The sequence below is a fragment of the Neolamprologus multifasciatus genome, chromosome 18, assembly GCF_963576455.1.
Source record: "Neolamprologus multifasciatus chromosome 18, fNeoMul1.2, whole genome shotgun sequence".
Classification (NCBI taxonomy): domain Eukaryota; kingdom Metazoa; phylum Chordata; class Actinopteri; order Cichliformes; family Cichlidae; genus Neolamprologus; species Neolamprologus multifasciatus.
Window position 1 is genome coordinate 1,166,870 of NC_140456.1, and position 16,782 is coordinate 1,183,651.

The 16,782-nt window shown below is 40.3% G+C and overlaps 1 protein-coding gene across 1 annotated transcript; it reads right to left on the minus strand.

The window, feature by feature from the left end:
- Nucleotides 1-7,326: 7,326 nt before the first annotated feature.
- Nucleotides 7,327-16,163, minus strand: LOC146496914 (T cell receptor alpha variable 26-1). Its single transcript, XM_085141060.1, has 2 exons — nucleotides 15,431-16,163; nucleotides 7,327-9,042 (listed from the first exon to the last, which is right to left on the minus strand). Exons 1-2 carry the CDS (start codon nucleotides 15,483-15,485, stop codon nucleotides 8,672-8,674), a joined length of 426 nt encoding a protein of 141 aa, XP_084997186.1. The 5' UTR covers nucleotides 15,486-16,163; the 3' UTR covers nucleotides 7,327-8,671.
- Between the last annotated feature and the right edge of the window lie 619 nt (nucleotides 16,164-16,782).

Sequence of the window (16,782 nt, forward strand, 5' to 3'; positions counted from 1 at the left end):
TTCAGTAACAGCTCAGCTCCTCCCTGAATCTCTGTGCCTCCTCTTTGGTTTGTAGCTTCACTTCTCTGTTACACCTCCTTCTTTTAAACTTCCTCCTCTTCAATCAGCTTGAAACACAGCAGAGTAGGAGGTGTGGTGGTCAGAAGTTGATATAATCTCATCATGAGCATGAATGTCATGGTAATTCTGGGTCCACCAGGGTGGAATGATTGTTCAACATTCACCTTTATTGACTTTAAAAGACAATAATTGGTTTCACAAGTTTGACTTTATTTTGGATTTTCTCTAATTCACATGGACCCTAAAGTATACAGACAGGCTTAAATAAATAGATTTACATGTAAATATACTAGAGTTGGATGTCTCGAGACCGGTCTTGGTCTCGAGACCGGTCTCGAGACCACTTTTACGTGGTCTTGGTCTCGTCTTGGTCTCGACGGACTTTTGTCTTGGTCTCGGTCTTGGTCTCGCTGTCTCGGTCTTGCGCTCTCAAATCGACATAGTGTTCGGGAGATTTGGAGTCAACCATCAGCGGAGCGGGGGGTGTCTTACTGGGCTTAAGCCCGGGTCATTTTTTCAGAAGCATGGGGTTTTTTGGAGTGTAATTTGTTTGTTAGATGCCTGACTGACAACTGTATAAAACAAAAACAACACACGAAGCACAGAGCGCACCGTCCTAAATTCCCCCTGATTTTGGTATGATCCGAGCTTTGGCACTAGGCGACTGAGCACAGCACCCATGTGAGCGAGGGGGGAGAAGCTGCTGCCTGCGAGTTTGCTGCAGAGGAGAGCTTAAGTTTGACCAGGTACCAACGGAAATCATTCGTACTGAACTAATAATGTAAATATGACGGTGTATCACAAAAGATTGATATCAAACTGATCACTTGGTTGCGTTACTTACTCTTCGAGTGAATCAACAAATGGATAAATAAAAAACCGAACGACAATGCTGATTTTGTTTAGAGAGTCTTAGCTTACATCTCATATTTTCAGTTGTTACCCTCCACGGCTAAACAAACTCTCTAAATCGGTTTCAGTTGTGTACTGATGAACACAACAATGGACATAAGGAGCTTCTTTCAAAGAAAAAACTCAGGTAGATGTTATTTTATATATTATGCTTTGTATGTTGTTGTTGTATGTTCAGTATATCTATGCAAAACAAGAGGAATTTCAATACACAGCAGTATATTCACAGTTGAAACCAGATATTTACACTTTAGGGAGAAAACATAAAACCTTTTTTTTACTGTTAAACATCAATTTAGAGTAAACTTTTGTTTTAGATAAATAAATGTTGCAATGTCTTTTGAATTAGTTAAATGTCAGAATAAAAAGAGGGAGCTGTCTATTTTAATCACTTTCATCAAATGTAGGAGTACATATACACTAAGTTTATTGTTAATTAAGATTAATTAAGAAAACTCCAGATGATTCCATTCTGAGCTTAAGAAGCTTCTGATTGGTTAGTAGAGTCCATGTGGGTAAATTGGTGGCACAGCTGTGGATGCATATGAGGCAAAACACAGAGCCTGTTTCTTTGAAATGGGAAAGTTTCTTTGAAAAATCAAGAGATGTCAACCAAAACACCTGGAAAAGAATTCTGGAAAAGAATTGTGGAGCTCCATAAGTGTGGCTCAATTTTGAATACAATTTGGTGCCATTTACAATTAAGAAATACAGACAGTTTCTCTCTTTACTCTTAAAGTTAACAAATATGTTTTTTATATTTATCAATCTAAAAAAATAAACATTTAGTCTGATTTGATGTTACAATTAAAAAGTGTTTGTGTTTTTATCTGAAGAGTATGTAAATATCTGGTTTCCACTGTATATTTGTGTTTGGCTTGATTGTCAGCACAAAGAGGGAGAGAGAGGAACAGAGAGGGAGAGAGACGACGAAAATGACGACAGAACAGAGATGGAACAAGAGCAGGTGAGACACACATGTTAGTCAAATGGTTGTTTGCCAAAAACTCATCAGAACATGTATCTCGTACCTATTGTATCTTTTTAGATAGCGTTTGTTACTTTTAAAATTCTATATTTATTAAGTTATGCAGGCTTGTTTGCACAACAAGGCTGAATAATTATATAAACTTTTCAGAATCTAAATAGTGTACTTTGGTAGAATTAAAAAATAAGTGTAGTGCAGGTCTAAGATGATTTTTAGTGCTGCTATCATCTAGTTCTGATTCTGGTTCTGTCTTGGCCCGACTTTGTTCTGCCTTGCTGCTTAATTAAAAAACTATATATATATATATATATATATATATATATATATATATATATGAAGTCATTCTTTTTTGAACAAAGCTCAAAACAGAGCCTAATAATCTTTCAGTCATTTCTACCCCCACTTAATTTCCTTTGGCTGCTCAGCTCTCACACAGTGGCTCAGCTACGCTCCAATCCCTCCATATTGTGGCCAATCACATGCGAGGATATAGGATAATATCATTATGTGAAAAACAGAGAGGGTGAGAGACGCAACAGTCAAGTGGAGCATGCGTCAGTCCTCTCAGTGAGTGAGTGAGACAGTAGACAGCGGTGAGGAGGGCTGTGCGAAAGCAAAAACACATAAATATGCCCGAGACCCGTAAACGAAGCAGCATCTGGCTGCAGTTTAAAGACTTTTTTTGTCTCGGTCTTGGTCTTGGTCTTGGTCTCGTCTCGTCTCGGTCTTGGTCTTGGTCTTGTCTTGGTCTCGATACCCTCTGGTCTTGGTCTTGTCTTGGTCTCGGATTAGGCGGTCTTGACTACAAGTCTAAAATATACACATAATAAAGGTCCTGAAGGTTCTACAGTGTCTTTCACTTTGACAAGGCCACAGTTCTCATGAGTGTTTGACTCAAACTGGTAGTTTCTCTTTGCAGCATAAAAAGGATTTGTCAGACAGACCTCATTGGATCCAGAACTTGAACTTTAAACCTCTTAAACAAGACTGAGACCCTCCTGTGTGCTAACAAACCAGAGGTTTAACAGTGTGTGGCTCCCTCTAGTGGATGTTGTGGAGTATTCTGTTGTCTTTGCTCCAAAGGTTTTTGTACAGAGTTTTGCTGTTTCCTGTCACTGTGGGCTGCAGAGCACAGTAGTACACAGCAGAGTCAGACACTGCAGCAGAGGAGATCTCCAGATGAAACTCCTTTTTTTGATCATCATGTATAAACTTCAGCTTTTCTGTTTGCTCTGAATAATCTGCTATGAGAAGCTGTGGATGTGAACCAGACTTCTGATGGTACCAGTAAAGTGAATATACAGAGCCTGAATATTTGCAGGAGAGAGTCACAGTGTCTCCTTCCAAACTCATCACTACATCTTTAGATGGTGTCAGTAAATCCTCAGAGGATCCTGAAAACAACAAAGACATATTTCACCATCATGTTTCTGTATCTTTAAACTTAGTTTATAAAAAGTGAATCAATTCAAACAACATCCAAATATTTTCATGTCCATCATCTCCTTTTACATCTCACTCCATCTTTTGATGACTCACCAGTCTGAAAGGAGACGATCATCATCCAAATGAAAAGCAGCAACATGATTTTCTCTTGGACTGAATGAACAATAGAGAGAACACAGCAGCTCTTCAGCTCCTAAATGAAGCCTTTCATATTCACTGCTGTAGCTCCTCCTCCAAAGGCGGCTTCTTCTGGATCGGCTTGGCCCTGGTTTCTGAGGAGCCTGTAAATAAAGAGAGCTTTGAATATGTGACATATTTAGCAGAATGTAGAATAATCTCACTCATGTATTAAACAGCAGAAGTACACGTGTAAACCAGCATCAACACTGGACTTTAAAGATTCATTTGTAGCTGATTGGTTTCAACAACCTGACACAAGTTTATCATATCAAAGCCTGATTAGAAAAATCCTTTTCCACTGTTTTCTGCACAAAGTGAAGCTTTGGATGTAAAGCATCAGCTGTTGGTAGCTCTTCCTAAATGTCTCATACTTGGCAAGTTATAAATCTGTAGCAGTGAAAATAAATACAGAGTTCAGTATCAGCTCTATTAGATATCACAGGCGTTTCTTTAGACTCAGTAATGATGAAGTTATTGAGTGATGTGCATTACTGGGTAGAAATCATTCTCCAGCTTCCTGAAGGTCTTTCAAAGTTTTCCTTGGACATTGGCTGCTTGTTCACTCATTTTCAGTCCAGTCCTTGTACCTGATCATTTTCAGGGGAATGTTTTTGATTGTCAAGACTCTAAACACTGAGTAATGAATCCTTCAAGCATAAAATGCTCCTAACTCAACACATGAACCAGTGTTTTCTACACAGAACAGAAATAAAGCAAATAACCAGTTTCATGTTGTATATTTGGACTCTTATTTATTCGACTGTGTTACAAAAAAGACAAATATTCACATTTTGTTGGATGAATCTATAAAAAATGCAAAAGATCATCAGTTCAGTTCGACATAATAAAATATTTCTACATCAGTAAGGTGATTCTCAAACAGCTGTTAGCTTGAAATTTGAATTTTATTTAAATATGAGAACAAAGAGTTCTTACTGTTTTTATTTTATACAACATAAATTCTGCAAAAGAATAAAAACTGAGCTGAAGACTTTTAGCTTCATGTGAGAGATTTTAACTTAAAGAGATAAACCTCTGTTACTCTGTTTATTTTGCTTCTGCTGCATTTTTGCATGTCCTCATCCACTAAATATAAAATAGTGTAAATGAGCAGCTTTTGATGTTTGACAGTTTTTATTGTGTCTGAACGTTCCTGCAGTTGGTTTGTGGTTGATGTGGATTTGCTGCTCATGTGAATCCTCCCACAGTGTTTCATTAGCAGCTGTAACCACAGTGACTCTGATAAAACAGGAATTAGCAGAATCCATCTGATATGAAGCTGTGCTTTGAATACCACTTCCCTCCTCTTTGAAGAGTAGTCAGATATCTGTGTTCAGGTTTTTGTACAGCCTCTTCTACACTTTGTATCACTGTGTTTGTAGAGCACAGTAGTAGAGAGCTGTGTCTGCCAGGGTTAGGGCTGCTATGGTCAGATTAGTTGATGTAGCTGATGTTTTTGATCCATATCGTTTATCAGGAATATATTGAGCTGTCTGCTGTTTCCCTCCTTTCCAGAGTATAAACTGAGGAGCCTGAAGGTCAGAATGATGTTTGTACCAGTGAAGTAGAGGATAACTTGATGTTGTCTCATAGCTACATGTGAGTTTGACAGATTCTCCTTCTGTTTCAGTGACTTCAGGTTGTTGAGGAGTGATTGAGTCTCCAGCTGTTAGTCCTGGAAAAAGAAAGAAGAAAAGTAGTGAAATGCAGTCTGTATATCTGCTTAATGCAGCAGCTTCAACTAAACTTTAATCCTGTTCTTAAACTCACCTATAATGTGAGATAGAAGCAAAAAGAGGTGCAGCAACATGTCTTTGGAGTTATTAAAGCCAGACAGACAGCACATGAACAATGTTCTTCCACTGCAGCACAATGACCAACAAATAATGTCATTGGATGAGCTCAACTTCAGTGGGCGGGGCCAGTTTAGTAGCTCAGCCAATCAAATAGTTTTGTGCTTCCACAGCAGCTCTGTCTCTGTCTCTGATCTTTACTGCTTCATTTCTCTGTTGTCTTTGTCATCAGTCCAATGACACAAGAATCAGAGGTTTAACAGTGTGTGGCTCCCTCTAGTGGATGTTGTGGAGTATTCTGTTGTCTTTGCTCCAAAGGTTTTTGTACAGAGTTTTGCTGTTTCCTGTCACTGTGGGCCTCACAGCACAGTAGTACACAGCAGAGTCAGACACTGCAGCAGAGGAGATCTGAAGGTCCATTTGTCTGTTATTATCAACTGCTTTTACATTTAATCCTGAGACTGGATTTAATATTATCTCTCCTGTCCCTGAGTGAGAGATCAGGAACTCTGGTGGTTTTCCAGGATATTGTCGATACCAGAATAAATAATCATTCCCATCAGCAGCTTTGGAGTATCTATAGGACAGAGTAGCAGTGCTGCCTTCTACACTGAACACTTCTTTGTTGGTTGGAGTGAGATCTTCACAGCTGACACCTAAAGGAACAGAAACATGTTTTATTCTTTTATAAATCATCACAATTCAAATGTCTTTCTTTAAACACACAGATTGTAACGTACCTGTTAGAATGGTGAGAATCAGTAAAGAAAGTGCAAAATAGTCCAAAGACAACATGTTGTATGAAGGTAAAGTTTATGGTTTGTGTTGAACTCTGTTGAATGTGGAGGTTTCTCTCTCTTCTAGTTCAGTAACAGCTCAGCTCCTCCCTGAATCTCTGCTCCTCCTCTCTGATCTGGATTTGAACTTCTCTCACTTCCTCCTGCTTTACACACTAGTAGCAGCATCTTCACTTTCAGGTGGAGCTCATATTTCAGCTCTGTGCTGCTTCAGTCCAAAAATAAGAGAGTCTGCATTGCTGGCAGACTGCAGAGGGCCCGGTGGCGCCAGTGTCCGGCAGCCTCGCCTCTGTCAGTGCGCCCCAGGGCGGCTGTGGCTACAATGTAGCTGCCATCACCAGTGTGTGAATGAATGACTGATTGTAGAGTAAAGCGCTTTGGGGTCCTTAGGGACTAAGTAAAGCGTTATACAAATACAGGCCATTTACCATTTAGATTCACAACTGTCCCTCCAGCCAAACGGCCACGTCCCTTAGTAGTCACAAGGATTCTGGCAGATTTTCCCTGCCCAGATTCATGCTATTCGCTAAGATTTCACTAAACACCAACACTCACTCCGTACATCCATTGGTTGATTGTAGAGCACTTCCTGGTTACTCAGCTCAACATTCCCCTGGAACTCCTTCTGGCGCCATTACAGGTTTCCACGCTAAATGGAGCAAAAATCACTAACCAGGCTACTCTCTGGTTCTGTCAGGAAACCATTTTGTTCATGGAGGCTCCTGGTACCCTGTTAGTTCTGGGTCACGCTTCGTTAAAGGTCCATAATCCTTACATTGATTGGGAATGCAATACAATCACTGGTTGGAGTTAGGGGTTGGTTTGGATTATCGATTTATTAAAATCGATTCTGGCTTGGATATCATGATATCGAATCATTAAAATCCTGAATAAATTTTTTTAATATAAATTTATTTCTTTGGACCCGCCGACGGATCAGAATCAGTGAGATGTGACTTTCTCACCCGACGGCACGGACACGGTCGGGGCTGAAAGCGGGTCCTCGCTTTGTGTTTACGCCCTTTTTGCGCTGATTCTAAAGCTGCTAGTTTGATGTCACCTGACACCAGGGAATGAACCGCACAATAACATTTTTGCAAGGAGCGTTGTGGTAGCCATCTCTCATGAGGGTTGTCCGATAGTCTTCCAGCTCACCACCAACCAGCTTCCTCAGACCTCTTCCAACCCACACTTCACTTCCAGGTCTGTCAAGAGTTCTGTTCAACCGTTGGCACAAAGGTGAGTCTGTCTTCCAGTTTACATCCGCAGACAAACGGTCAGACTGAACCAACCAACCAGGAGCTAGAAAACACCCTGTGTTATCTCATCTCTTCCAACCAGATGTTACATCCCCCAGAAGGAAGTCTCTTCTCCCCAATAACCCTTTGTTTTGTCCAGGCTCCACCTCCTCTGTCCTGATTGGATGCTGCGCAGAGTCTGGCTAATTGGTAATCAGCAGAGCACTACTTAAGACCTGTGGAGCTGTGCTTCTGTGCCCTCTGGCCATTTTGGTTGCCATACCTGTGCAGGCTTGCATGCCTTTGTAACTTGTATGAGCATTGTTGTTTTCATGTTCAGACTGCTTGTAGGGGAGAGCTGCCTTTTGCTTTGAGACCCTGTTTTCTCCTGTTTATGTGTTGTTAGGTAGGTTATGGTTATAGGTTGTATATTTTGTTTCTTTGGAGTTAGGTAAGTTTCTTTTATTTCTACATCAGGGATGTTTTGTTTGTTATGTTGGCTCTCCCTGACGTTACGCCTCAGTATGAACCCATATCTCATCACCAGCATTAAATAAACCTTCTACACTTACCATCTTGGCTCCTCCTTCTCTATCCACCTTTATGTTCGTCCCTTCAACCCCCTAGACTAGCCAGGGGACGTAACACAGACGACCTGGAGCAGCCAGCTCACTTGGATGGAGTCTGCCCGTAACCTCCTCCGCCAAAGGCTACTCTCCATTCGAGACCTCCCTAAAAATACTATAAACCAAAACACATTATATTCATTTATATGATTATAAATATTCAATAACGTGAGCCGTAACAATAATCTTCCAATTCTTTATTTATAGTTCTGTGTCACCTGTCAAAAATTGTCCTTCATACAGGATGTCATTATTTTATAATTGGGTTGCTATTAGTAATGACAACACATCATTAGATGCCTTTAGTAGAGAGACTTTGATCTCGGGTGCTAACAATGAATGTTAAGGTCAAGTGCTTCACCAGCCTCATGTCCTCCCCGGCCTACTATACTATTGTTTAAAGACGATCCATGACACGATGCGGTGTTTATTGATTTACACAGTTGGTGTGACCTTCACCCGATTTTCACCAAAATTAAATCACCTTGAGCTGTTATTGGTAACAACCATCACAGAAAATGTGAAGATGACATCTTGAAAACTCTGGAAGCTTGACTGCTAACAGATGGACAACAAACAGAAACAATTACATAACCCAAAACCAGAGAAGTGTAACAGTGTGTGGCTCCCTCTAGTGGATGTTGTGGAGTATTCTGTTGTCTTTGCTCCAAAGGTTTTTGTACAGAGTTTTGCTGTTTCCTGTCACTGTGGGCCTCACAGCACAGTAGTACACAGCAGAGTCAGTCACTGCAGCAGAGGAGATCTGAAGGTTCAGACCATTTCTGTCATCGACCATTCTGACAGAAAGTTTGGAATTTGTTGTGTTTTGTGTTCCCAAATGATAGATCAGGAACTCTGGTGGTTTTCCAGGATATTGTCGATACCAGAAGAAATAATCACCTCCAGCTGCTTGTCTGGAGTATCTGTAGGACAGAGTAGCTGTGCTGCCTTCCAAACTGGACTCTTCAGTTTTGCTTGCAGTGAGTTGTTGACAGCTGACACCTAAAGAAACAGAAATCTGTTAAATGCTGTGTTGTATACAAAGAAAGCATCAATAACATGTAAACATTGGGATGAAGCAGTTTTTGACAGATTGTCATGCACCTGTTAGAATCATGATCATTAACAGAGACGTTTCATAACAGTCCAGCATCAACATGTTGAATAAAGTGAATCTTCTGAGTGTTGAACTCTGTTGAATGTGGAGGTTTCTCTCTCTCGTCTGTTCTTCAGTAACAGCTCAGCTCCTCCCTGAATCTCTGTGCCTCCTCTTTGGTTTGTAGCTTCACTTCTCTGTTACACCTCCTTCTTTTAAACTTCCTCCTCTTCAATCAGCTTGAAACACAGCAGAGTAGGAGGTGTGGTGGTCAGAAGTTGATATAATCTCATCATGAGCATGAATGTCATGGTAATTCTGGGTCCACCAGGGTGGAATGATTGTTCAACATTCACCTTTATTGACTTTAAAAGACAATAATTGGTTTCACAAGTTTGACTTTATTTTGGATTTTCTCTAATTCACATGGACCCTAAAGTATACAGACAGGCTTAAATAAATAGATTTACATGTAAATATACTAGAGTTGGATGTCTCGAGACCGGTCTTGGTCTCGAGACCGGTCTCGAGACCACTTTTACGTGGTCTTGGTCTCGTCTTGGTCTCGACGGACTTTTGTCTTGGTCTCGGTCTTGGTCTCGCTGTCTCGGTCTTGCGCTCTCAAATCGACATAGTGTTCGGGAGATTTGGAGTCAACCATCAGCGGAGCGGGGGGTGTCTTACTGGGCTTAAGCCCGGGTCATTTTTTCAGAAGCATGGGGTTTTTTGGAGTGTAATTTGTTTGTTAGATGCCTGACTGACAACTGTATAAAACAAAAACAACACACGAAGCACAGAGCGCACCGTCCTAAATTCCCCCTGATTTTGGTATGATCCGAGCTTTGGCACTAGGCGACTGAGCACAGCACCCATGTGAGCGAGGGGGGAGAAGCTGCTGCCTGCGAGTTTGCTGCAGAGGAGAGCTTAAGTTTGACCAGGTACCAACGGAAATCATTCGTACTGAACTAATAATGTAAATATGACGGTGTATCACAAAAGATTGATATCAAACTGATCACTTGGTTGCGTTACTTACTCTTCGAGTGAATCAACAAATGGATAAATAAAAAACCGAACGACAATGCTGATTTTGTTTAGAGAGTCTTAGCTTACATCTCATATTTTCAGTTGTTACCCTCCACGGCTAAACAAACTCTCTAAATCGGTTTCAGTTGTGTACTGATGAACACAACAATGGACATAAGGAGCTTCTTTCAAAGAAAAAACTCAGGTAGATGTTATTTTATATATTATGCTTTGTATGTTGTTGTTGTATGTTCAGTATATCTATGCAAAACAAGAGGAATTTCAATACACAGCAGTATATTCACAGTTGAAACCAGATATTTACATACACTTTAGGGAGAAAACATAAAACCTTTTTTTTACTGTTAAACATCAATTTAGAGTAAACTTTTGTTTTAGATAAATAAATGTTGCAATGTCTTTTGAATTAGTTAAATGTCAGAATAAAAAGAGGGAGCTGTCTATTTTAATCACTTTCATCAAATGTAGGAGTACATATACACTAAGTTTATTGTTAATTAAGATTAATTAAGAAAACTCCAGATGATTCCATTCTGAGCTTAAGAAGCTTCTGATTGGTTAGTAGAGTCCATGTGGGTAAATTGGTGGCACAGCTGTGGATGCATATGAGGCAAAACACAGAGCCTGTTTCTTTGAAATGGGAAAGTTTCTTTGAAAAATCAAGAGATGTCAACCAAAACACCTGGAAAAGAATTCTGGAAAAGAATTGTGGAGCTCCATAAGTGTGGCTCAATTTTGAATACAATTTGGTGCCATTTACAATTAAGAAATACAGACAGTTTCTCTCTTTACTCTTAAAGTTAACAAATATGTTTTTTATATTTATCAATCTAAAAAAAAGAAACATTTAGTCTGATTTGATGTTACAATTAAAAAGTGTTTGTGTTTTTATCTGAAGAGTATGTAAATATCTGGTTTCCACTGTATATTTGTGTTTGGCTTGATTGTCAGCACAAAGAGGGAGAGAGAGGAACAGAGAGGGAGAGAGACGACGAAAATGACGACAGAACAGAGATGGAACAAGAGCAGGTGAGACACACAAGTTAGTCAAATGGTTGTTTGCCAAAAACCTATCAGAACATGTATCTCGTACCTATTGTATCTTTTTAGATAGCGTTTGTTACTTTTAAAATTCTATATTTATTAAGTTATGCAGGTTTGTTTGCTCAACAAGGCTGAATAATTATATAAACTTTTCAGAATCTAAATAGTGTACTTTGGTAGAATTAAAAAATAAGTGTAGTGCAGGTCTAAGATGATTTTTAGTGCTGCTATCATCTAGTTCTGATTCTGGTTCTGTCTTGGTTACTGTTGTAGTCCTGTTTTAATTCTGGATCAGTTCTGGGTCTGGTTGAATTGGGGTTTAGTCCCTGTGTCTTGATACAGGCCCGACTTTGTTCTGCCTTGCTGCTTAATTAAAAAACTATATATATATATATATATATATATATGAAGTCATTCTTTTTTGAACAAAGCTCAAAACAGAGCCTAATAATCTTTCAGTCATTTCTACCCCCACTTAATTTCCTTTGGCTGCTCAGCTCTCACACAGTGGCTCAGCTACGCTCCAATCCCTCCATATTGTGGCCAATCACATGCGAGGATATAGGATAATATCATTATGTGAAAAACAGAGAGGGTGAGAGACACAACAGTCAAGTGGAGCATGCGTCAGTCCTCTCAGTGAGTGAGTGAGACAGTAGACAGCGGTGAGGAGGGCTGTGTGAAAGCAAAAACACATAAATATGCCCGAGACCCGTAAACGAAGCAGCATCTGGCTGCAGTTTAAAGACTTTTTTTGTCTCGGTCTTGGTCTTGGTCTTGGTCTTGTCTTGGTCTCGATACCCTCTGGTCTTGGTCTTGTCTTGGTCTCGGATTAGGCGGTCTTGACTACAAGTCTAAAATATACACATAATAAAGGTCCTGAAGGTTCTACAGTGTCTTTCACTTTGACAAGGCCACAGTTCTCATGAGTGTTTGACTCAAACTGGTAGTTTCTCTTTGCAGCATAAAAAGGATTTGTCAGACAGACCTCATTGGATCCAGAACTTGAACTTTAAACCTCTTAAACAAGACTGAGACCCTCCTGTGTGCTAACAAACCAGAGGTTTAACAGTGTGTGGCTCCCTCTAGTGGATGTTGTGGAGTATTCTGTTGTCTTTGCTCCAAAGGTTTTTGTACAGAGTTTTGCTGTTTCCTGTCACTGTGGGCTGCAGAGCACAGTAGTACACAGCAGAGTCAGACACTGCAGCAGAGGAGATCTCCAGATAAAACTCACTTTTGTCTTGATCTTTTCTAAACTTCAGCTTTTCTGTTTTCTCTGAATAATCTGCCATGAGAAGCTGTGGATGTGAACCGGACTTCTGATGGTACCAGAAGAGGTTCCTGACAGAGCCTGAATATTTGCAGGAGAGAGTCACAGTGTCTCCTTCCAAACTCATCACTACATCTTTAGATGGTGTCAGTAAATCCTCAGAGGATCCTGAAAACAACAAAGACATATTTCACCATCATGTTTCTGCATCTTTAAACTTAGTTTATAAAAAGTGAATCAATTCAAACAACATCCAAATATTTTCATGTCCATCATCTCCTTTTACATCTCACTCCATCTTTTGATGACTCACCAGTCTGAAAGGAGACGATCATCATCCAAATGAAAAGCAGCAACATGATTTTCTCTTGGACTGAATGAACAATAGAGAGAACACAGCAGCTCTTCAGCTCCTAAATGAAGCCTTTCATATTCACTGCTGTAGCTCCTCCTCCAAAGGCGGCTTCTTCTGGATCGGCTTGGCCCTGGTTTCTGAGGAGCCTGTAAATAAAGAGAGCTTTGAATATGTGACATATTTAGCAGAATGTAGAATAATCTCACTCATGTATTAAACAGCAGAAGTACACGTGTAAACCAGCATCAACACTGGACTTTAAAGATTCATTTGTAGCTGATTGGTTTCAACAACCTGACACAAGTTTATCATATCAAAGCCTGATTAGAAAAATCCTTTTCCACTGTTTTCTGCACAAAGTGAAGCTTTGGATGTAAAGCATCAGCTGTTGGTAGCTCTTCCTAAATGTCTCATACTTGGCAAGTTATAAATCTGTAGCAGTGAAAATAAATACAGAGTTCAGTATCAGCTCTATTAGATATCACAGGCGTTTCTTTAGACTCAGTAATGATGAAGTTATTGAGTGATGTGCATTACTGGGTAGAAATCATTCTCCAGCTTCCTGAAGGTCTTTCAAAGTTTTCCTTGGACATTGGCTGCTTGTTCACTCATTTTCAGTCCAGTCCTTGTACCTGATCATTTTCAGGGGAATGTTTTTGATTGTCAAGACTCTAAACACTGAGTAATGAATCCTTCAAGCATAAAATGCTCCTAACTCAACACATGAACCAGTGTTTTCTACACAGAACAGAAATAAAGCAAATAACCAGTTTCATGTTGTATATTTGGACTCTTATTTATTCGACTGTGTTACAAAAAAGACAAATATTCACATTTTGTTGGATGAATCTATAAAAAATGCAAAAGATCATCAGTTCAGTTCGACATAATAAAATATTTCTACATCAGTAAGGTGATTCTCAAACAGCTGTTAGCTTGAAATTTGAATTTTATTTAAATATGAGAACAAAGAGTTCTTACTGTTTTTATTTTATACAACATAAATTCTGCAAAAGAATAAAAACTGAGCTGAAGACTTTTAGCTTCATGTGAGAGATTTTAACTTAAAGAGATAAACCTCTGTTACTCTGTTTATTTTGCTTCTGCTGCATTTTTGCATGTCCTCATCCACTAAATATAAAATAGTGTAAATGAGCAGCTTTTGATGTTTGACAGTTTTTATTGTGTCTGAACGTTCCTGCAGTTGGTTTGTGGTTGATGTGGATTTGCTGCTCATGTGAATCCTCCCACAGTGTTTCATTAGCAGCTGTAACCACAGTGACTCTGATAAAACAGGAATTAGCAGAATCCATCTGATATGAAGCTGTGCTTTGAATACCACTTCCCTCCTCTTTGAAGAGTAGTCAGATATCTGTGTTCAGGTTTTTGTACAGCCTCTTCTACACTTTGTATCACTGTGTTTGTAGAGCACAGTAGTAGAGAGCTGTGTCTGCCAGGGTTAGGGCTGCTATGGTCAGATTAGTTGATCGATCTGATGTTTCTGAGTCAAATCTTCTATCAGGGATATATTGACCTGCAGTTCCTTTTCCTTTTTTCCAGAGTATAAACTGAGGAGCCTGAAGGTCAGAATCATGTCTGTACCAATAAAGGTTAGCATAATCCGATGTTGTCTCATAGTCACATGTGAGTGTGACAGATTCTCCTTCTGTTTCAGTGACTTCAGGTTGTTGAGGAGTGATTGAGTCTCCAGCTGTTAGTCCTGGAAAAAGAAAGAAGAAAAGTAGTGAAATGCAGTCTGTATATCTGCTTAATGCAGCAGCTTCAACTAAACTTTAATCCTGTTCTTAAACTCACCTATAATGTGAGATAGAAGCAAAAAGAGGTGCAGCAACATGTCTTTGGAGTTATTAAAGCCAGACAGACAGCACATGAACAATGTTCTTCCACTGCAGCACAATGACCAACAAATAATGTCATTGGATGAGCTCAACTTCAGTGGGCGGGGCCAGTTTAGTAGCTCAGCCAATCAAATAGTTTTGTGCTTCCACAGCAGCTCTGTCTCTGTCTCTGATCTTTACTGCTTCATTTCTCTGTTGTCTTTGTCATCAGTCCAATGACACAAGAATCAGAGGTTTAACAGTGTGTGGCTCCCTCTAGTGGATGTTGTGGAGTATTCTGTTGTCTTTGCTCCAAAGGTTTTTGTACAGAGTTTTGCTGTTTCCTGTCACTGTGGGCCTCACAGCACAGTAGTACACAGCAGAGTCAGTCACTGCAGCAGAGGAGATCTGAAGGTCCATTTGTCTGTTATTATCAACTGCTTTTACATTTAATCCTGAGACTGGATTTAATATTATCTCTCCTGTCCCTGAGTGAGAGATCAGGAACTCTGGTGGTTTTCCAGGATATTGTCGATACCAGAAGAAATAATCATCATAAACTGCAGCTTTGGAGTATCTATAGGACAGAGTAGCAGTGCTGCCTTCTACACTGAACACTTCTTTGTTGGTTGGAGTGAGATCTTCACAGCTGACACCTAAAGGAACAGAAACATGTTTTATTCTTTTATAAATCATCACAATTCAAATGTCTTTCTTTAAACACACAGATTGTAACGTACCTGTTAGAATGGTGAGAATCAGTAAAGAAAGTGCAAAATAGTCCAAAGACAACATGTTGAATGAAGGTAAAGTTTATGGTTTGTGTTGAACTCTGTTGAATGTGGAGGTTTCTCTCTCTTCTAGTTCAGTAACAGCTCAGCTCCTCCCTGAATCTCTGCTCCTCCTCTCTGATCTGGATTTGAACTTCTCTCACTTCCTCCTGCTTTACACACTAGTAGCAGCATCTTCACTTTCAGGTGGAGCTCATATTTCAGCTCTGTGCTGCTTCAGTCCAAAAATAAGAGAGTCTGCATTGCTGGCAGACTGCAGAGGGCCCGGTGGCGCCAGTGTCCGGCAGCCTCGCCTCTGTCAGTGCAGCTGTGGCTGCAATGTAGCTGCCATCACCAGTGTGTGAATGAATGACTGATTGTAGAGTAAAGCGCTTTGGGGTCCTTAGGGACTAAGTAAAGCGTTATACAAATACAGGCCATTTACCATTTAGATTCACAACTGTCCCTCCAGCCAAACGGCCACGTCCCTTAGTAGTCACAAGGATTCTGGCAGATTTTCCCTGCCCAGATTCATGCTATTCACTAAGATTTCACTAAACACCAACACTCACTCCGTACATCCATTGGTTGATTGTAGAGCACTTCCTGGTTACTCAGCTCAACATTCCCCTGGAACTCCTTCTGGCGCCATTACAGGTTTCTGCGCTAAATGGAGCAAAAATCACTAACCAGGCTACTCTCTGGTTCTGTCAGGAAACCTTTTGTTCATCGAGGCTCCTGGTACCCTGTTAGTTCTGGGTCACGCTTCGTTAAAGGTCCATAATCCTAACATTGATTGGGAATGCAATACAATCACCGGTTGGAGTTAGGGGTGGGTTTGGATTATCGATTTATTAAAATCGATTCTGGCTTGGATAACATGATATCGAATCATTAAAATCCTGAATCAATTTTTTTAATATAAATTTATTTCTTTGGACCCGCCGACGGATCAGAATCAGTGAGATGTGACTTTCTCACCCGACGGCACGGACATGGTTGGGGCTGAAAGCGGGTCCTCGCTTTGTGTTTACGCCCTTTTTGTGCTGATTCTAAAGCTGCTAGTTTGATGTCACCTGACACCAGGGAATGAACCGCACAATAACATTTTTGCAAGGAGCGTTGTGGTAACCATCTCTCATGACGGATGTCCGAGAGTCTTCCAGCTCACCACCAACCAGCTTCCTCAGACCTCTTCCAACCCACACTTCACTTCCCAGGTCTGTCAAGAGTTCTGTTCAACCGTTGGCACAAAGGTGCGTCTGTCTTCCAGTTTACATCCCCAGACAGACGGTCAGACTGAACCAACCAACCAGGAGCTA